The 21,932-nt window shown below is 37.1% G+C and overlaps 3 protein-coding genes across 5 annotated transcripts; all 3 read left to right on the top strand.

The window, feature by feature from the left end:
• The first annotated feature begins 2,126 nt into the window (after positions 1–2,126).
• RBP1 (RNA-binding protein 1) lies at positions 2,127–4,330 on the top strand. Its single transcript, XM_018126089.2, has 2 exons — positions 2,127–2,920; positions 3,068–4,330. The coding sequence occupies exons 1-2, from the start codon at positions 2,699–2,701 to the stop codon at positions 4,049–4,051; spliced, it is 1,206 nt and encodes a 401-aa protein (XP_017981578.1). The 5' UTR covers positions 2,127–2,698; the 3' UTR covers positions 4,052–4,330.
• Positions 4,331–5,421: 1,091 nt separating this feature from the next.
• On the top strand, positions 5,422–7,979 carry LOC18591932 (uncharacterized). Of its 3 annotated transcripts, none has more exons than XR_001929096.2 (6): positions 5,422–5,924; positions 5,999–6,126; positions 6,211–6,323; positions 6,831–6,865; positions 6,933–7,090; positions 7,630–7,979. XR_001929096.2 is itself a non-coding variant. In XM_088809071.1 (6 exons), exons 1-6 carry the CDS (start codon positions 5,590–5,592, stop codon positions 7,657–7,659), a joined length of 783 nt encoding a protein of 260 aa, XP_088665197.1. In that variant the 5' UTR covers positions 5,426–5,589; the 3' UTR covers positions 7,660–7,979. The 3 variants fall into 3 exon arrangements, 2 of the variants coding, with proteins under 2 accessions (XP_088665197.1, XP_007018430.2); XM_088809071.1 differs by having other exon boundaries at positions 5,426–5,924; positions 6,831–6,849; XM_007018368.3 differs by lacking the exon at positions 6,831–6,865 and having other exon boundaries at positions 5,482–5,924; positions 6,902–7,090.
• An 8,042-nt stretch (positions 7,980–16,021) lies between these two features.
• On the top strand, positions 16,022–20,665 carry LOC18591931 (AP2-like ethylene-responsive transcription factor ANT). The gene is made up of 9 exons (XM_007018366.3): positions 16,022–17,186; positions 17,293–17,965; positions 18,224–18,306; positions 18,478–18,486; positions 18,568–18,656; positions 18,769–18,842; positions 18,934–18,984; positions 19,084–19,160; positions 19,579–20,665. Exons 1-9 carry the CDS (start codon positions 16,865–16,867, stop codon positions 20,241–20,243), a joined length of 2,043 nt encoding a protein of 680 aa, XP_007018428.2. The 5' UTR covers positions 16,022–16,864; the 3' UTR covers positions 20,244–20,665.
• Positions 20,666–21,932: the final 1,267 nt, after the last annotated feature.

Here is a 21,932-nt window from a genome sequence, read left to right as displayed (position 1 = left end):
GCTCCACTCATGGCGTCCATTAGCAATGGAAATGGCCCAAGACCCAAGAAAAAGAAAAGAAATGCTTTTATGGAGAGAGCATCGAGTTTTTTATGTGATGTCTTTTTTTTTGGCAGCGAGAAGATGACAAAGATTAAGTAATGCAAGTGAGATTGGTAAACCCCAGAAAGGGTTTTAATACAATAACACGTAGAGAGGCTTCTCACATCATCATGTTGAATAGTTTAATTCCAAGGTCTTCGAAGACCGAATCCCCTTGATTTGGCTATTAGGGTTTGTTAAACATGGTTTCAAATATAATTACCTGAGTTTAAATTTCCTCATCGAGCATCGAGAGAAGCTATAAGGGCTGCTAAACCAATTAATCCTAATTCTTAGGTTTATATTTACCACAAATTTTCTACGTTGAAGATCAGTTTTAGATTATTGCGACAACAATTGTTGAAGAATTGTTCAAAGCTAGGTCTCACATGCAGAAGAAATAAAAAAAAAAAATTGGTGGGTGGGAAAAAAGATTGATTAGATAAATGATTAATATTGATTCTTATGTTCACATATCCTTGAAATAATAATTTGGGGCGCAGATATCGAATATTCGCACGCATAAGACTAGTTGATTATCCTAATGGATTACTTCTTTGCTTTTAGGCATTGAGCTGCAACCCCTGCATGTGAGGAAATCTCGGGATTGAATCCCTCTGCACAAGCTTTGCAACCTTGTTTTTTTCTTTTCTTTCTTCTCTTCCACCTTACTCGATCCGATCTTACCTACCGAGAAAATTAGAAAAGAAAATAATACAAATTGCAGTTACTTACTGCTCCCTCAAGGTATTTCATAATCATTGTAGCAGGAAAATTGTACGAAATCAAAGCAAAGTCCAATGCGTCCACTTGATTATTTCTTACCAAACAATATGATTATTAACACACGGTATTCCTCCCGTTACCTGTCTATCTTTTCTTTAAATAGTAAAAACTGCTTATTAAAGGGAAATCAAGTACAGTTTTTATAGCTGCAAATTGAATATATATTATATTAAAAAAAAAAAAGAGAAAAGAAAACATCATGGCTTAAAAAAAAGAAATTGGCAAGTTGATTGCTCCAAATCGGGCGCACAAGTGACAAAAAGTATTTTGGCATCATGGCACGTGCTAACCCATATTTTAAAAAAAATTCATCAAAATTTTTTTTTACATTAATGTTGTGAACCTTAGTTTAATTTGATTAAAACTAAAGTTTTGTATTAGTATTTTTTTCGCAGAGAATGATGCGTTACACATGAAGGACAAAAAGTTAGAATCGGAGTGGAAATAATAATAGAGGAAGCTGACATCAGAGGGACATGGTCCAACTCCCACCTTTTATTTTCTCTCCAAATTGGACCTGATTTGCTGAGAAGAATCTAATGCAGGCACCCTGCTTTTGCCTATTCCTGTTCCTCAATATCATGGTTTCTTTTTCTTTATTTAATTTTTCTATGATGGAATGGAATATATTAGTTTTCACACTTAATTTTTTTCCCCCAACTAAAAGGAATATGTTAGACACACTTTCAAAATGTAGAAGGTGACCCATTTGTCCAAGATTAAAATTCCCATATTCATTTTTCGCTTTTTATTCTCTTAATTTTTAAATTAAAAGTATATGAAAAAAATTCTTATGGAATTAGCTTAATCATTACTCTTAATGCCAATCATATAAGTCACTTATAAGATCAATATACAAGTGGAAATCTCAATTATAATGAAATAAGAATCAATAAATAAATCAAGGGTCTTATTTCTTTAACTTGGTATACATCATTGGACTACGTCCAAATGCACCATAGTAGACATAGGCTACAAGCACTAGTTACTAAAAGCTTTAGAAGAGCTGGGAGGCAGGTTGAATCCATTATCTGTAGCCCTGATTATGGCCCAAGTCTCTATATATATTAGTAACTTTGTACAGTTTGAGTACAACTTCCAAGCCTGTTAGGCTTTTGAGCTCTAAAACCCAATAACCCAGACGATCCGTTCCCCATTGATCAGGCCCTGCTAATTGAGATCCACAGTGAGCCTGTTGCTTTTAGCATTATTAACTTAAGCCCAGAAAGTGCAATTAATTCCAAATTTCCCACCTGCATTTTTGAACTACTTTTCCTCGAAACAAATTTTTGCTTTTACTCTGGTTCGTTGCTCCGTTAGAAGCTAAACTGTTTTATTTCCTTTTTTATTTTTATTTTCCCCATTCTTCAGGTTAAAAAGAAAAGGCCAAAGGACAAAAAAAAGGTTTTTCTTTTATCTCAATTTCTTCTGTTCGTTGTTTTTTTTTTTTTTTACTTCCACGAGTTCTTTTGTTAGGGTTTTTCCATGGAACCCTAGAAAGCTTAGTCCTGGGGTTTTTATTTTTCTTGTTGAAATTAGGGTTTTTTGAGGTTAATTGTTTTCGATTAGAGTTACTGTGGTTTTATTCCAATTGGGAATTTTCGGGTTTCTGCTGTGTTTAGGATTTCTAGGGTTTTTAACTGTTTATTTCCAGTGGTACAACATTTCTAGGGTTTTAGGGTTAAGGTTTCTACTGTTCTTAGAGCAATTAGGGTTTTTTTGGGTAAATTATTGTAATTGGTGTTTCTTTTGGTGCAATTAGGAATTTTTTGTTTTTATTTTGGTTGATTTCAGTAGCCAGGGTTTTGGGGGGCTAGGGTTTTAGCAGAGCATGGACTCTGATCAAGGCAAACTCTTCGTGGGAGGCATATCTCGGGAGACAACTGAAGCTATTCTCAAAGATCATTTCAGCAGATATGGCAACGTTATGAGCTCAGTTGTAGCTAAAGACAGGAATACAAAAACCCCTCGTGGTTTTGGCTTTGTGTTGTTCTCTGAACCTTCTTCGGCTGATAAAGCTCTTCAAGACACCCATGTTATTCTTGGGAGAACGGTCAGTTCAAAGCTCTCTTTCCTCACTCAAGTCACTTTCATTTATTTACTCTGTTTGCTTGCCGTAAAAAGTGAGAAATTGTTTAGGGAAGGATAGCATACGATTATTTTGGGTTGTTTAATGTATTATTATTAATTGGTTTTCTAGGTAGAAGTAAAAAAAGCGATACCCCGAAGTGAACAACACCAAAACCAACAGCAACAGCAGCAACTATACCACAATCCAAATCAACAACGGTTTAGTGGGTTAAGTAGGAATTGTAGTGATGCTGCTGACAGCAATAATCAGTTTAGGACTAAAAAAATTTTCGTAGGTGGTTTATCTGCTAGTCTAACTGAGGAAGAGTTCAAGAATTACTTTGAAAGATTTGGTAGAATAACAGATGTGGTAGTGATGCACGACAGCTCGACTAACCGGCCTAGGGGATTTGGGTTTGTTACTTTTGAATCGGAGGAGTCCGTGGAGAATGTAATGCAGAAGAGTTTTCATGAGCTGAATAATAGGCTTGTGGAGGTCAAGCGTGCAGTCCCAAAAGAGGGAAATAACGGCGGTAACAGTAATCATAACATGAAGGCCGGCGTTGTAAGGGGGTCTCTTTATAATGGTTTTCAGCCTGTTGAGTACGCTTCCAATAGTCCTGGATATGGAATCTTTCCTGGTTATGCTCCTCTTCCTGGGTATGATGCTGTTGGGGGATATGTTTATGGAACAGGTGTTTATGGTAGTGGGTACCCTACAGTAGTTTATGGTAGGTTTGGTTATGGTGTCACTCCAGCTACTCCTAGGAGCCCTTTGTATGCCCCTGTAATGCTTGGAGCAAGAGTTTGCCCTCTGCCTTATGGCGGTGCATCCATCTATCCTACTTATATGAATGGTGGGGTTGGTCTGATGGGTACAGTATCTGGTGTGTACAATGGGATTATTGGAACTGCAGTGGATGGGAAACATACTCAGGTTCCTGGTGGCTTTGGAGATCTGCCTGCTAATGCCATACCCCCTCAGATTGAAGGGGTAAACTTGGATAGTGGTTCTCTGGGTTTAAAAGAGCGTAGTGGTGGTGCTTCTAGTGAACAGGATCAGAATGGTCTTGATGGACAACTTAAGCCTTTACCTGTAGCTGCTTCTAGATGATTATTACTTGGCTCTCTTTGGGCTTTGAAGGGTTAGTAAATTCTTTAACTGATTGGCTTAGGCAGTTTAACCATCACTGTTCAGTGTCCTTTTTAGATGTAATCTTCTGGGTCATAAATATGCTGCATTAATGTTTCTTCTTAAGTATTATGATTTCTCAGTACAGAATTCAGCACTCTGTAATATAACTGCATTTGGATTCTTCTCTTGTGCATTTCACCTCTCTGTTAGGCCATGTTAATAATGAAGCAATACAGAAGCATGTTGGGATGCAAACAATTGCTTTCTTGGTCCTTTTTGGGCGTTGATGTTATTATTATCTCATTGGTTTCATCAATTTCCCGATTGTTCCCTCACTTCCAACTCAACATATCCATTGATTCTCTTGCTCCTATGGCTCTATTAATTTATTCATTCTCCTCCCAAACGCCTAAACATGCTTGCACACACTCACACAGACCCACTTGTATGAGATATAGCTGAAAGGTAAGCAACAATCAATTGCTTTCAGATTATTTTGGATTTCTATTCTTGGGAGCATTTGTGATCGAAATAGTCCTAATAAGAAGAAAACAATTTTTTTTCTTCTTCTTTAAAGTTAACCAAGAATTCCATTGCTCAAGAAGATTATTAGTCTGATCGTGGAACTGATCTATATTTTTGTCATGTTGTGAGATGAATTGCCTCTGGAAGGTTAGGTGAAGGCTTTTACCCTTTGATGGTGAGAGGCTGCTTTAAGATTGTTCTTCCAAAGATGTGTTGGTATTCCAGCATATTATTTGTTATTTTCTTCTTCAGAGTTCTTTGGTGTGCCATTTACATAATGCACACACTACATTTTATGATTTTACCATGATGTTTCGATTTCATGTAGTGTTTGCCTGTAGAATAAGTTGAGATTTGTTTTTGAGGAGAATTTCCCTCTGATAGGAAGAAATGGTATTCTCATCTATGGCTATTTTTGTAAAACATGAAAATCCTTTTAGAATTTATAAAATCGCAATCTCATCTCTCATTCCTGTTGTGGCCTTGTTGCTTAGTACCATATACCAGCAATTTCTAAAACTATAAATTTACCTCGCACGTGCATTAAGCTACCATCAACCGTATCATAGTTTCGCAGTGGTCAAAAAATAAGTGACCCCTTAATTGTACAATCTTTTTACTTTTTTTTATTAAATCCAATTGTATCATCAAATTTTGATTTTTCAGCCTTATAGATGATCAAATTCGTTACTGGGACCATATGATTTCGAATGGACCAATCTAGGGACGGACCACGTTCAACAATTTCTGTTCAAATGATCAAATTCCGTAGAAAAGAAGGAATGAAAAACAGAAAAAAGGAAATTGCGTATCTTTGTTCAGGTCCGCGAGAATAGTGTTGTAAGAAAATATCAACGCTATCTTTACTTTGAATTCATTATTTTCATTAATAATTTGTTAAAATTAAAATTTGCGGGGTGCAATGCAAGCAAGCCAAGAGTTGAGCGTGACCTGAGCCGAACAAAAAACTCACAAAACGAAAGAAGAGAAACATGCTTCTGCTAAGCTCTCCCAGCGGAGCTCTGTCCGCTAGAAAATGTTCCCTCAAATTTACAGCTCCAATTCAACCTCTCTATTCTAATTCCGCTACTAGTCGAAGACCCAAACTCATTCCGACCAGAAATTCTCCAAAACCCCTTCATCTCACTTTCGCCAAGGCTGAGGGAGGCCTAGACTCTGCCTCTGCCTCTGCTCCCAAACAATCTACCCCTCCGCCGCCTCCTTTCAACAATAACGACACCGTTTTTGTGGGTCAAGAAGATGTCCCTTTGGAAGGCGTTATCCAGTTTGAAAAACCCAGCTCCTCTTCTCATCTTATCAAATGGGGGTAATTTCTTTTTTCTTTTTTACGTTTTACTTTTTCATCTTTTTCTTTTAACTGGTTCAATTGTTATGCAACAGTCGAGTGGCTTTGCTAGCTGGTGGCGATGTATTAGCTTTGCTTTTATTTTCTGCAATTGGAAGATACAATCATGGCCTCCCTATATTTGCAATGGATACTTTACGTACTGCTGACCCTTTTATGGCTGGTACTTTCTTTTTCTGTAATTTGAGAAAATGATTTCTTAATTTAACTTAAAAAAAAGGGGGTAAAAGTGAATGTGGATTGACAGGATGGTTTTTGAGTGCATACTTCCTTGGTGGCTATGGTGAGGATGGTCGCGGAGCCAATGGTCTATCCCAAGCAGTTATTGCTGCTGCCAAATCTTGGGCGTTGGGAATTCCTGTAAGTTTCCAATTTTCTTCTTTTTTCCAAATTTAAACTATTCTTATGAGTATATGACCATAAATTCATAACAATTAGAATGATTGTTGGGCTTGTTTTCAAGTTGAAGTTGGGAGAGGGGAATTTGAACTTGGTACCTCTACTCTAGGGGCTAGGTGCGGCTACATAATTAACTTCAATGATTCTTTTTGTTAAGAGGTCAATATTGTGCTCTTGCTTGCCTCATGATTTTGCTTAGAAACATTAGAATCAACATGTTCGTTGTGTTGTTTTCCACTTGATGTTCTAGTGCTCCTCGTATAACATTTTGTCTTAAACAGGCTTGCTCATCTTTGCCCACCATCAAACTATCCTAACGTAACTTTTGTTTGTAATCTCCATTCAAAGTTAACTTATGTTGTATATTTCATTATAGACATGTGAGACTTGGTCAATGCATACACAGATTATGGTATACTTAGTGACTTTTAAGTTACATTTTCACCCCCTGTTCTTTTTCATTTGTAGTTGCATTGGACATACCTAGGTGACAACATGTCTAGGTAAATTATTTTCTGTTCTGTTTTCTATTTTGACAGTTGGGGCTGATTATACGAGCTGCAACATCAGGACATATTCCACCATATCCCTTTGTCTTAGTAACAATGGGAAGCACTTCTGTGTTGCTTATTGGGTGGAGAGCACTAGTGATAAGCATTTTCCCCGATGAAACAAATAAGAAGAAGAATGATGTATACAGACGTGGCAGTCCGTTTGAACTATTTGAGGTATGAGAACTTTTCGTGATTCACCATGTTCATAAAATAATTTTAAGCTTTGCATCTTATGTACGCAAGTTCATTTTAATACATTTTGTTTTCTACTGTGATTTTGAAACTGAGAAATCATCTTGAAATTAGCAATGATCTTCTATATTATGGGAGGTGCTTCATTCTAGAGGTTCTGCATATTTATGAATTGGAACCCTTTGATATTCTTTGGTTCATTTGGGGTTTTGGGAAAATTTTGAACCAAGGCAAGGTATTTCTTCTTTTTTTTTATGCTAAAAAAGGAAGAACTTAAAAAATCAAAGCCAAACTACAAAACATCACCTTTTTGCTCTTTCTTTTTCATTATGAACTGAAAGAAGAAATGTTTTCAAATCCCTTTGTCTAAATTTCAAGGATATACTCCTCTAATATGATCTTAAGTGCAATTTCTCAACAAATTAAAGTTACCACCTGTTGCTTGGTTGAATTGGTATTACTCTTCTGCTCATACAATGAAAAACATATTGTTAATAGAGAATTAATAACTTCTGTTGCAGTTGCTTACATCATTGATACGAAGATGGTAACATTGATAACGCAACATCTGCCATGAGGTTGCTTCCTGGAGACATCAATTTTCACAAAGTTTATGTATACCTTGGGCTAATCTGCTATAGTTATAACAGATTAGTGAAATCTCTTGTTAGTTTTTGATATCCAAACTTCAAGGTTGTATCATGATGATACACTCCTGTGAATATTTTATTTGTGGTAATTAGCATTAAAAGTGTAATGATAGTTTCTCTAAAGGAGGGTGTGCAAACTTTTTCTGGAACTGCTACCATGCATTTTCATTTTTATTTTTGTGAATCATTTCCGAATTTTTAAGATGAATGTAGCAGGATGACTATCTTTCCAACCCCCCAGTTAGCAAGCAATTAGAAATAACCAAATAGGATAATAATATTATTATTGTTTATCATAAGAGAGTGACAGATAATATATTGTTAATTGAGAGAGAGAGAGCCACGTGTGATTACAAGCAATTAGCCTTTTTATGCTTAACTTTGAACCACTAAGCGCAAAAGCTTAAGGTCATTGGTTTAGTTGTTTTAGTTGTACAATGTAGCTGCAGTTGGCCCAGTTGCATATCGTGATATGCATACATATGTTCCTCTATGCATAGTTATGAAGTTTTAACCCTACTGTTTTGTTCCTCTACTTCTCCGACAGAAGATTCTGATTGGCCCCAGTTGCATATCGTGATTGCCTTCTGGGACCAATTGCAGAAAACTAAAGCAGATTTCATAACCTACTTAAAATCGAATTGGATCACTGTAAATTCCTCCCTATAGTAAAATGGTTTGGTAATGCTGAAGCTGTTAGAGTTGTCTGGAATGTTTGTCTGATTGCTATATTAGGAGCGCATGATATTATAGTATAAGCACTTAAATCTGCTTATCGGCCTAACTCGATTGCATGTATTTCTAGATGCATGAAGAGGATGAATATCTTGTTGATTAACTCCTCATCAATAGTCTGTGCTCCAAGGTTTAATTGTTTAGAGTAAACTGTGGGGGTTTGGCAGTACCACTTGACTCTCTGTCCTAATTGTTATTTACTGCCATGATGGTTAAAAAGCTGAAGCCCTGAAGGCTGTTGTTGCAGGGCTGTATCTTTAGTGTAATGTTCTTTACTGCCTTTGTGCAACGTCGGAAGAAATATGGTGTATTGGGGGATATAAGCTTTTGTTGAACAAACACAACTTTATTTGCTAATTGATCCCCGTTGGATTCTGTTTCTTTTAGGAGCTAAAGCTTGTACCACTGCCTTTGACTATCGAGCAAGATCATGTTTTGACGCTGAAAAAAGGAAAAAAGAAAAGCTCTTTTGCTTCAAACCAATCCTGTTTAATTTCAAAGGTTCAGATCCTTTTATAAGAAAGAGATTAAGAAAGGGTTTTGAACTCTAGCTAAATGTAACCCACTATATCTAATTACATCCAGACAAAATAATTTAATAACGATGATTTAACTGTATACTGGGTAAAGTTTAATAGTAGATGCTCTTTCAGGTTAAGCAAAGAGACGAAGGCTCACAAAAGAGAAGTGACTATAACACAGTAAATAGAATCTGTACTTGGTAAGATCTGGACCCATTCCTCCTCCTGCTACGGAGAGAGAAGTCGCGTATGCAATATATCTAATATTGACTATGAGAATCTTTATTTAGTAAAACTTTGACCATTCGGCTTTCAGAAGAAACTAGTGTTTTTTTCTCGCAAGGTAATAGTATTAATGGTAGCAAAAGAAAAGATATTTTCATGCAAAGTATTGGCCAAGTGAAGGATTGGACAAGGCCTTTTAAGGTAGGCATAGCGATGGGGATTGGGGGTTTGGTCGGCTCAATTAATCGGCTAAGGCAGTAGATGTGTGAATTTCTTTGGTGAGAGCCCCCTAAGGCCATAGCCGTCACGACGGACCATCTTGTTGGTTGCTTCTGCTTCACGAGGTGTCCCATCATCCTTAAAGCATTATGCTTACAATACCAAAACCGCTGGTTTTTCGTTGATATATATATATATATATATATATTTATGTTTTTTTCTCTTTCTCTCTAGGCAAAAGATGGCCCAGGCCGATTTGGGTCTCAGTTTCAGTTCTTGATGGATCCTTACCCATCGACTTATCACATCATGGTTCGGTGTTGTGACTTATGACTTATGACCCTGCACTTGCCATGCCGAATTGCCGTCCACTAGAAATTTATCATCCAGTCAATAACACTATTTTTGACCATTACTTTTTTTGGTTTAAAATCAAAATTAATTTAAAAAAAAAACTATGTTACTGTTGACATCTTGAAAGAATGAAAACAATATGTTTTTTTATAAATTGTACCTATCTGATAGTGGTAAGACTCTTACCTTCAAAATTGATTTCCCAAATTCTAAAGTGATTTCTTTACTTGTACGTCCTCTGTTTTGTTGTTAACTATAATAAAAGGAGTATTTCTCTTTTGACCAATGTGTATTTTTATGTAAACAGAAGGGATTGTAAGTATTGGAGAATAATCCAAGATAAACTTTGTTAGGTCATCTCAAAGGAAAAAACAAAAAGGCTCAGCTGTTTACCTGGATAATTAGTTGGGGGAGAAGGAAGAAAAGGAACAGTGGAAAACTGTTTACCAAGGGATAAAAGAATGAGCGCTTAGCTTTAATTGCTTATTAACCATCACGTGAAGAAGTTTTCAAATATGAAATGGGCGTAACGCTTTCCTTTTCTTCACATTCCTTGCGAGTCGAAAACATGTTTGCTCTCAAAAACCCACATTACCAAAAAAAGAAACATCCTTCATAGTTTTCAGGCATTAACAAGCAAGGAGTAAAGCAAAATGGATAGCATTTTTAAAGCCATGTAGTATTCAGAAAACATTAAAGGCACATGTGGTATCTTTGGGGTGGGGATGCTGTGACATGGGGCAGAAATTACTGCTGAAAAGGACGCCCCACAGACTTCACTTGTTTTTTGTTTTTTTTTTCTTTGAATTCTTCCAACCACTAGTCTGTATAAAGTTATTTTCACTCTTTTGGGAATTAATAGGAGTATAGAGGAATGTCTTAGTATGTGCCTAGTTTAATTGGTTTTGCTCCCGGTATTTAAATTATGAGATCCTTTTTCTTTTGTTGCTTAGGTTAGCTAGGTTGACAAAAGAAGAGGCTAGTGGTAGTGTTGTAGTGCATCAAAGCCAAGCTGTCTCTGCACTGCTATCCCTTAATTGAAAGAAAGAAGAAAAGCCCTCTGGAGGAAACGAGAGAGAGACAGAGAGAGAATCCAAGCTGATTTTGACATGACACATGGGCTTAGATTTTGATATGTCATCACTGTTTAAAAGAGCACAACAGTAGTGACAAATAGGAAAAAGGGTGGAAGGTAGGGGGGCGGGGGGCTTAAAAACGACTTTCAAAGTCTGGCCATGCAAGGGACTCTTAATTAAGCCCAGGATGAGGAGCAATAAAGCATGAAAGATATATGTCTGTATGTGTGTGTGAGAGAGAAAGAGAGCGCAAAGAAGAAAGGGGCGTATTCAACGGCTAGATAAACAGTGAATTACAGAGTCACAGCTGTTGTTGTCCTTGTGAAATGGGGTAAGCCATCCCCCCACCCCCCCTTCCCCAGTGATCTCATAATCCACTTTCTTCTCCTCTGTTGGCCCCGCTTGTTGGCTATTGGCTCTTGTTCTGAATCTTTCTTTAGATTTTGTTTCGATTTTGTGGTTCCTCACGTGATTCTCATAACTCCCCACCCACATTTAATTCCCAAAACCTCAGCTACACCTCAGGGTTTCAGGTCAAGTTCAAATATCAAACCATGCATTGCATTGCATTGCATAACCTTACGACTTGCTGTCCATTTCAGGGAAACCAGGAGTAAATACTATAATTCTCAAATCACCCGCTGTAGGGATTTTGGTTTGACTTGAAATGGGTTTGCCGAACAAAGATTTCGGCCTAAATGTACCCAACTACCAAGCCAAAGCTGGAAGCAGCCTGTATCCCGTATGTTTCTTTATAGGCTGCTTTTCCTTAAATGTCTGTTACACATAAATATTATGATTTTTTAATAATAAACATAATATTATAATACAAATTTTAATGTAAAATATATTTTATACATGATTACTTATATTAATTAATAATCATACTAAATTAAAGTCTATTTAATTCATGTGTTATGTACAATATGTTCCAATAAGAGAAGCATTTAATCTATGTTTGAAACGTTTTTTTTTCTCTTAGGCATATGAATTCATTGTATATATGTAATTAATCATAACAACAAGTATGAAAAATATTTTTTATCAAACAAATTTATATTTAAATAAATAATTTAAATTAATCTAATTTACATGCTTAAGTTATATTAATAATTATCGAGATGATCAAGTTTGTGGATCATGATAGTCCATCTTTATTCAAATAAATATTTAATGATTATATTTCATGCAAAATATTAAAATTTAATAAATTCAAATTCTGGAATGTATAATCTCTATATAAAAATTAATGAATTATACATTAAAATTTAATAAGGAAATGATGAGATTTACAAATGAATTTACCATTAATTATAATTAAATGTAACCAAAATAGAATAATAAAAAACATAGATTGTTCTGTTAACCAATTGTTACTCAATTGTCAAAGTTAATTGTAATATTATAGTTGTGGCTTATAAATCATGGTGTTACAAGTACATTACGGCCAATAAAATTATCAAGAACATATATGTTATTTACTATTTAGATTTTTAGAATTTATATATATATATATATATAATTGATTGTTTTTAGAAAAATATTTGGCCGTAGATTTTGCTGAAGTCTCTTTTCTGCATGGAAAATACTTGATTCTTTTTGACAATGATCTGATTGAGTCTGGAATGATGTTTGATGAGATTAGAACGGCATGATTTGGTTATGATTACCACTTGCTTAGTAAGTACTATTTAAGTAATTTTCTGCTCTTTTTTTTTTTTCGAGTCTTTCATACTCCAAAGCCAAAACGCATTTAATTGTTCCTTGGTTTGAAATTCAGTAACAGCAACCTTGGGATGGAGTCCCATGTCCCTGAGCTCATTAAAAATGGACTGACTCCCACTGAGGAGGAAAGCGTTTTCTAATGCAACTGTTTTCTACTGTTTTTGTCTTTTGAAACAGTGGTGTCTGTTCTTTTATTTTGCCTAGTTTGCTTTCTCTCCTTGTGCTTGTAAGGTCCACATCTCTGACTAAATATAAGCCTACATATTCAACAATCGGACAAAAATGTTCCCTCCTATCCTTTGCTTTTTGGTGACGACTCCTCATTTCTATTTGTATTCTGACAGTATCTCAGCATCCACTGAAATTAAGCCTATGATAATGGAAGATTAGCATGTGTTTATACTGTACAATAATGGAATTCATGTGTAACTGGGGTCCCAGATACGCTTATCATTATTTTCATTTCCACACTTTATGTTAATTTTTCATTACCCTTTGATTATCAAAATATTGTTGATGGGAGTGAATAACTGTAAGATTGTAAATAGCTTTTGACTTTTTCCATTTTCCATAAACTAATTCTTGAACAAGGTAATTAGCTTCATGGGAAGGATCCTGATCCATGAACCAGTGTTAAAAACTCATCTTTAACTAGCAGCTTGAGATTAAATCAAGTAGACAATTAATGGTGGAAGACAGGAAACTTCAAACTGGACAATCGCTTTCCATGTACAGTAATCTTATAGGTGTTAAGCAGCTGTTTTTATGCAGGGAATTAGGAAACTTGTCTTATGTTTATTAGCATTCCCTTTTTCTTTTTCCTTTTCTCTTGTTTTTTGCTTTTTCCTCTTTTCTGTATACTGATATTGTTCATATCGATATCATAGTAATGTTGCTGGCTATTGATCCAGTTCCATTGTACTATCTTAAGTCTTGAAGCATCGGGCAGGTAAATTAGTAAGCCATAAAGAATGGTGAGGTGGAGACTGGGAAGCTATCCAATGGTGGCAAATGAGTAAAATAGAAGAAACCGCACCTACCAACCCTACCACATTTGCTTCTTACTGAAAAGGTTGGTGAAAATGAAAGAAATGATAGTGAATTTAGAGACAGGCAGGCAGGGAGCTCTTTGCCAAGTCCATGCACTAATTCATGAATTTTTATTTTTTTTAAAAGCTCAGTGCTTTTTCTCTCTGCTCTGGTGTTGATGGATTCACTCATGATTACTATATAATCAAAAGAATCCCCTTCCCACCTCTGTGCACACACTCTCTCCATAGTACTTCCCTTTCCCTCCCAAACTCAGTCTTCCTTTGAAGGTTCAAACCAAATCATTTACATTTGAAAATCTGTCTCCCTGATTACCTTCATGCACATCTCCATGCAAGACCCCTCCACATACAAAAAAGACCCATCCACATACAAAAAAGAACCCCAGCAAATGACAAACCCAGGAAAAAATAAATGAAAGAAATAAAATGCTACTTTGGTTCCCTTTTGCAAGCCCTCCGTCACTTACAAGAAAAAACAAAAGGAAAGGGGTAAAGGAAAAGTTGACCACCAAAAGTTTTAGTAAGAATTAATGAAGATAAAAATAAGAGTTAGTGAGTATCCCATTAATTAAAATACAGAAGCAATATCAGTACCCCCGAAAAAGAAAAACTTACAAGAAACAATATGCCACTAGCAATCTGCTTCCAGTGGCAGCAACCCTGTCTTTAATCATGTTGCCTGTGCTCCTGAAGTCATAAGCCACCAGAAAGAACACTAAAGTCACGGATAATATAGTTTAATTTTGCGTAATGCAGATGACAACTATGACATTATTTGGAATTTTAAGGAGCACTAATTAAATTTATTGTGAGTTCGACCCAATTAAAGTTGTCTGTAATATACTACTGCTATAGTTCATTAGCTTTTGCACATTCAGGTAGTGGTACCAATGAGAAAAAAGGTTCTTTTTTTTTCCCAGGAAAAATGAAAAGAAAAAAAATAACTAGCATCTCTACACGGAAATGCATGTATCAGTGTACAGAGAAGACATATTTAAATGGAAAAAGATTACAGTTTAATAAGAAATAAAATAGGTTTTTTAAAACGAAAAAAGCTTTGATTTTTTTGGGGCCCTTTGCTCATCATTCCTGGAATATTTCAAGTTCATTGCAGACCCACGTCCCACTTTTTGTCTGGAAGCAGGTGTTGACTACACAACGATTTTCTACAAAGAAAGCCAATGGTGTTTCTGTTCTTTTTAAACATTTGCGGTTTCATAAAACCTCCATTCCACGCGCCTCCAAGAGCTGGGGAATGGCAGAAACAATAATGGTAAATGCTTACATATATAAATCTTTTTATGTTGATTACAAATTCATATCCGAGAAGGATGATTTACGCATATGTTCATTCAGTTTTAACTTTGCATGGTCAACCGTTTCTGTTTAAATTATTTATTAATATTGACAATACTATCTATAAAAGGTTTGATTTTTTAAAAAATAAATCTTTGAACCATAGTCTTACGAGGGAGTGCCGGAGAATGGGACTTTAGGCAAGTTGAGACACATCTGTGGTCCGCACGCGCTTACGGCGGGCCAATTTTTTTTGTTCTTTGGATAAGCAGCGGCTGGCCAACTTTGTACCTTCATCTGTTGTGAATTTTAGTCTTTCAGGTTTGTTGAGCATTATTTAATCCTAACCTATCTGTGTACCAATAGGAAAAAGGCTATTGTCAAGAGGCTGCTACAGTCTTTTTTGGGCTGAAATAGGCTGCTGCAGATTACTTGCTGTAAAAAATAGCCCTGGAGAAAAAAAATATATAAAGAAAGAAAGAAAGAGAGTAAGCAGTGACAATATGCAGGCAGTAGCACATCGTTTGCTTCGTCTCTTTTTTTTTTCCATTTATTGTATTGTAGGATTTTCTTTTTTTGCTTTGCAGACAAGGCAATTTTCCTGCGTTTTGCTGGCAGAAAAAAAAAAAAAAGAGGAAGAAAAGAAGAATTCATTCTAGCTCCAGCCAGATAGCCTTGGTTTCCTGTCACCCTAGCATCACAGTTGAGGATCACAGCCAAGTTCATTGCTGTCAGATGAATAAAGCACAAGTAAAGCAGAGGTCACATCAGATGACCCACACAATACACCTTTCTTTATCAAAATTCACGGTGGGTGATAGGCTGTGACCATTTTTATGGTCACAGTTAGAAAAAATATATTAGTATTTGAGGGATGAGGGGTTGTTCCAAAATACTACTTCTACTTCCCCAATGAGCTTTTTTCTTTTGTGTGTGTGTTTTGTCCTATTGCAGGAATTAAAATTTTTTTTGTTTGTTTTTGAAATGAAAGCTGTGAACCAAATTGGAGCAGTATTTAAGTTGGCAGGGCAAACAAAAAACATTAGATTTAAATTGGATCCTCTTTGAGTTTGCAGAGTGGCACAGAAGGCTGTACTGTATGAAGTGACTGGATGGGCAGTGTCCTGCCCGTCAAATCTATCTAAGGCCCTGTGACTGTAAAAATAAAGCAAACCAGTTTTGGTTACCTGACCACCCTTCTCTCTATTGGCTATTTCACAACCCACTAGATTGAACTGACTAGTATGCTGTCATTGAAGAGAGAGACAGGCAAGGAGAGAGAAAGAGAGAGCGAGAGAGTGTAGAAAAAAGTTCGTAATTATTTCTGGGTTTTTTTCTGTGTAATAGGAGAGAGGAGTTTATATGGGGGCATTTGAGAAACCGAAGGGAGGTTTTGTGAGTTAATGCAAAAGGGTTTTTTGGTGCTATGTTTGTATCTGGGATTTTTGTAGGGTTTAAGAGAGAGCGTTAAGGAAAAGCAAAAAAAAAAAGGCGGAGAGGGAAGGGAAGGGAGAAAGGAAAAGCAAAAGAGACGTGGTCTTTCTCATATACACAGATCCCTATGGAATGAAGGGGCGCCCCCCAGCATTGCTTGCTTGAATTCATTCTTTTTGTTTAGTTTAAAGAGACCAGTTTTGTTCTCTTTAGAGCGAGAGAGACAGAGAGAGAGAAAGAGAGAGAGAGTGCATAGATTAAAGAGTTCTGGGCCATTGAAAATGTTCTTGCAATGAGTTCTGCTACTAGACAACAAAAGACCAAGTTTTCAGATGGGAGGGAGGCAAGAGATTTCGGTATGATTAGTTTATTTTCGCTTCAATGATTGAGTTGCCTTGCAGCTTGGTATATAACTGCTGAGGAACTTCTGAGTAAGAAAAGCAAGAGAGAGAGACAAAGAGAGAAGAGGATGAAAACTATGAACGACAGTAGCAATGGCAGCAATAATAACTGGTTGGCTTTCTCTCTTTCACCCCACATGAAAATGGAGGTTGCTAGTGATCCCCAGCACCGTCATCATCAGTATCATCATCATAGTCAAGCTTCAGCTGCCGCATCTGTATCCAATGCTGTTCCAACAAGCTTCTATCTGTCTTCTCACCTCAGTGGTTCTGGAATCTGCTATGGAGTTGGAGAAAGTGGAGGCTTTCACGCTCCCTTATCTGTTATGCCACTTAAGTCAGATGGGTCCCTATGCATCATGGAAGCTCTCAGTAGATCGCAAACAGAAGGTTTGCTCCGCTTTTTTTGCATGTTTTCCTATTAATCCTGTAGAGTTTTCTTATTCGCTTTTAGTTGTTCTAAAACTTCTGTTGTTCTATCGTTTTATTTGTCAAGGAATCGTGACTACTTCGTCTCCAAAACTGGAGGACTTTCTGGGTGGTGCAACAATGGAAACTCATCAATATGGAAGCCACGAAAGAGAGACAATGGCTCTGAGCTTAGACAGCATATACTACCACCAAAATGCAGACCAGGAAACCAACAGGCAACATTCTCTGGACCTTCTTCAAGAACCCTTTAGGCATCAAGACCAAGAGTTTGCAGTTCAAACACATCCCTATTATTCAGGACTGGCCTGCCAAGGCATGTATCAGTCACCATTGGAGGAAGAAACCAAGGATGCCCAACTTGCAGACTGTGATTCCCAGATTCCTCAAATGGGAGAGGATGCAATGCCTTGCTTTAGAAACTGGGTAGCTAGGCACTACTCTACCCATAGTTCACTGGAACAGCAGATGACTAGTAGCATGGTTGATGATGGACCAGCTTCAGGGTCTGTTGGTACAATGGGTTGTGGGGATTTACAGTCTCTCAGTTTGTCTATGAGCCCTGGTTCTCAGTCAAGTTGCGTTACAGCTCCCAGGCAGATCTCACCTACTGCTACTGAATGTGTGGCCATGGAAACAAAGAAAAGAGGGCCAGGGAAAGTGGGTCAGAAGCAACCTGTTCATAGGAAGTCCATTGACACATTTGGACAGAGAACATCCCAGTATAGAGGTGTTACCAGGTCAGTTCATACTGTTTCTTTAATCCAGTACACTTGTTTCTTAGTTTTGTTCACATAGTTTCCTAACTGTTTTCCTTATCCCTCCCGTTTATTTATTCTTTATATACCTTCCATTCTCCTGCTGGCATTCCCAGGTGCATCTTTTCCTGTATTATTCTATTCTGGAATGTCTTGTTTTCTTTTTTAGCATTGTTTTCCTTTTACATATCCATGTTTTCTCTGAATATTCAAATAACCTTTGTCGAATTGTCCTACCAGACATAGATGGACGGGTAGATATGAAGCTCATCTCTGGGATAACAGTTGCAAGAAGGAAGGGCAAACCAGGAAAGGGAGACAAGGTTTGTCAAAAGCAAAAACAAAACACATTTACAGTATCCGTTTGGAAGTATTCCTTCTTTTGACTGCAATTCTTGGTCCATCTGTCTTAATGACCTGACTTGTGTTATTAATTCCTTCTTGGCATGTTCGTCGTTCTTGTGGATGCCATTTCAATCAACTCATGTGTTCAGTCTATCTTGGTAAGCATTCTCTTAAGCAATAGCATTGCACTAATAATCTTGATTTAATCTTTATGAACCTATTTCACAAATGAATTTCAGGGGGTTATGACATGGAAGAGAAAGCTGCAAGAGCTTATGATCTCGCGGCTCTGAAGTATTGGGGACCTTCAACGCATATAAATTTTCCGGTATGTTGAATCATTGGAAACTTATATTCAATCATTTTAGTTGCTCAAAATGAAAAATTTTAGTCACCTAAAGAAACCATATTGCTCTTTTTTGGGGGGGCGCTCTCGGCAGCTTGAAAATTACCGAGAAGAACTGGAAGAAATGAAGAACATGAGCCGCCAGGAATATGTTGCCCATCTAAGAAGGTTGGTTTCTGATTTGCAGTCTAAATTCTATTTTATTAGGTTTGGCTGCTATGTCTTGATGATAAGTAAATATATTCCTTTTTATTTACAGGAAAAGTAGTGGGTTTTCCAGAGGGGCCTCAATGTACAGAGGAGTAACAAGGTTTCTATTGCTTTTTATTTACTTTTATGTCATTAAACCTCATCATTTGTTTTTTGGGATATTTCATTCATATGCTGATTTGTTATTTTTTTTGGATAGGCATCATCAGCATGGAAGATGGCAAGCTCGCATTGGCAGGGTCGCAGGAAACAAGGACCTTTATCTTGGCACATTTAGTAAGTTCATGGATACTTTTGAATCCCATGCCAATTTCTGGCAGTGTTTGTTTTCTTTGCATTTTCTTTCGTCATTTTACATTCCTAGTCGAAATGTATTGGCTCTTCCATTGCATAAAGAGCTTTTAAGGGGCTTATTTTTATGTCACCTCTGCTCTTATGTTTCCTCTAGAGGATAGTGATTGCTTTTGTAAGGCTGATGACAGTTGCTTTAAAAACTGCAACATCTGATTTCAGTCGCAATGAGCTTTTTTAAGGCTGTTTTCTCTGGTGAGCTGATAAAGATGGGAAAAGAAAAGAATTTCCTGGGCTAAAATGATTAATCAAAAGCATAATCTTTTTGCAAGTCTGAACTTTTTTTGCAAAGCTCTTGAGTTAACATAATTTTGTCAAACTAATGGTTCTAGCTTCATTTCAGGCACCCAAGAGGAAGCAGCTGAAGCTTATGACATTGCTGCCATCAAGTTTCGTGGTGTAAATGCTGTGACCAACTTTGACATAACTAGATATGATGTTGAAAGGATCATGGCGAGCAATACCTTGCTTGCTGGAGAGCTAGCCAGGCGAAACAAAGCGATAGATTCAAACAACGAGGGCGGTGATTACAGCACACCAGCGCTAACCAATGGAGAGACCATTCAACCTGAAGTCAACAATGGGAACGGTTCGGACTGGAAGATGGTGTTGTATCAATCACCACAGCAACAACCAAGTGTTGGTGCAGTTGAGTCACTTGAACAGAAGTCCATGAGTAATGGAAGTTATCGAGACCCCACTTTCTCGATGGCTCTGCAAGATCTGGTTGGAGTTGATTCAGTGAACTCTAGCCAGCCAATGGTGGATGAATCCACCAAGCTAGGAATTCATTATTCCAACCCATCGTCGTTGGTTACCAGTGTAAGCAACTCGAGAGAAGGAAGCCCAGATAAAACAGGCTCCTCAATGCTCTTTGCTAAGCCTCCGTTGGCATCAAAGTTCATTAGTCCAGCAAATGGTGTTAGTTGGTTTCCATCAGCTCAGCTGAGGCCTGCTGCCATCTCAATGGCTCACTTGCCTCTTTTTGCTGCCTGGAACGATACCTAAATCCCTTCTTCTGCTGTTACTGGAAACATGTGAAGTTTTGCATGAGGAAGAAAAAAAGTAGGAAATCGGTGGAGTTAGGGGAAAAGTAAGATTTTGATTATGTCTCTTTTAGGTGCAGTTAGTGGAGGGAATTTGGGATTAACGAAAGATGGGTGGGGTCCAGTCATCTGTCTGTAACCAAAGCGTAGGAAACTTTTTTCAAGCTGTACCTTTTGGCTCATATTGGAATGAAGATTTTGCAAAATGGAGGGAAGGGATTAAGAGAGGGGGGCCTAATGATTAAGCTCTATGGAATGATATTGTCAATATTGCAGTGGCTGTTATATAATTGAATCTGCTTTTCCACTTTTTATAGGTGCTGCTAAGTACAAAACCAGCTCAATGTTTCCCAATAATGCTAAAGGAGCTCATTTTGACCACAATACCTCATATCATCCCCCAGCTTGTTCCTCATAACTGCATTGCACCATCATTACAATTCTATCTTTTCTTATCTCAGCTTTCCTCAAAGGAAACGGACATTCCACTTCATTATTTCAAAAAGGGGGTTGTAAGAGATTCTCAAGGAAAGACTTTAGCTCCTTTTTATTTTAGGATTTAATGGTCATAATTAGTTAGCACTTTGTCTGCTACTTATCAAATTTGTAAAGAGACTCGAGACATTATGGCTAAAAATCCCTTTAGCTTTTTCTAATCCCTTGATGTAAACCAAAGATAATATGGGCGGAAAAGCGATTCCATGTCCTGGTGTGGACGCTAAAAAGAGATGACGGGTTGTGTAAATATTGGAGGGAGATGTATCCCTCTCCCTCGTGTGGACACTGCACCCTGCATTTGCGTGTCTGAGTGTGATTGCACTCTCCACATGTTATATTAATTGGAGTTTAACTTGATAGGTTGACAGCGAGGAATATGTGGCGCAAAAGCTGGAGGTTGAATAACCCTGCTCTCAATTATTTAACCTACACAAGACAACGTTCCAAGAAGTTATCCACTGTCATTAACTTCATCCAAGGACTTCATGTAAATGTGGTCTATTCTATTGCTAACCTCAAAGATATCAAAATAAATGCTCACTGTAGAATCAAGGACGCATAATAAGAAAGGAACTGTTGGTTATTGCCAGTTGGTTAATGGTATGACCACAAAATGATATTTGTTAATTATTTCGTGGTTTGCATTTGGGTTGGCAAGATGCCCTACAGCATGGCGCCACAAAGAAAAATCTGATTGCTTTTTTGAATAAAAGGGTTAACATGTCAAGAGGAATTAAATCAACCTTGATTGGACAAGGCGAAAAAGAGAGAGGCATATACGAAGGGGAGCAGGCTAACAAACCATAACAAAGAAAAGGTCACAGTGGATCGATTGATGGTCAAAAAGATTGCTATTCTTTGTGGAAAAAAAGTTCGCAAAAGTTAGCAGGTACTTCTCCTTTTTAACAAAAAAGTAAAAACACTGATACGAATTTCTTCAAACTTCAAACCCTCCTTTGGGATTAGTCAACAATTATGATTACATGCTTGTTGTTGACAGCTTGGGCTGGTGAAAACGAAGTTTGCGTATGACAGCCTTGGAAAAGTAATGGGTTAATCCTAGTTGCGCACGAGCTGGATCATAGCAGCTTAATCATCACGGTTTCAAGATTCAATCCTCAAAGTGTCTTCATTTTCTTTTTCTTTTTTGCCA

The sequence above is a fragment of the Theobroma cacao genome, chromosome 8, assembly GCF_053813885.1.
Source record: "Theobroma cacao isolate CCN51 chromosome 8, ASM5381388v1, whole genome shotgun sequence".
Taxonomy (NCBI): Eukaryota; Viridiplantae; Streptophyta; class Magnoliopsida; order Malvales; family Malvaceae; genus Theobroma; species Theobroma cacao.
Note: the sequence above shows the minus strand (reverse complement) of the source record. Positions and strands in the feature narration are given on the sequence as shown.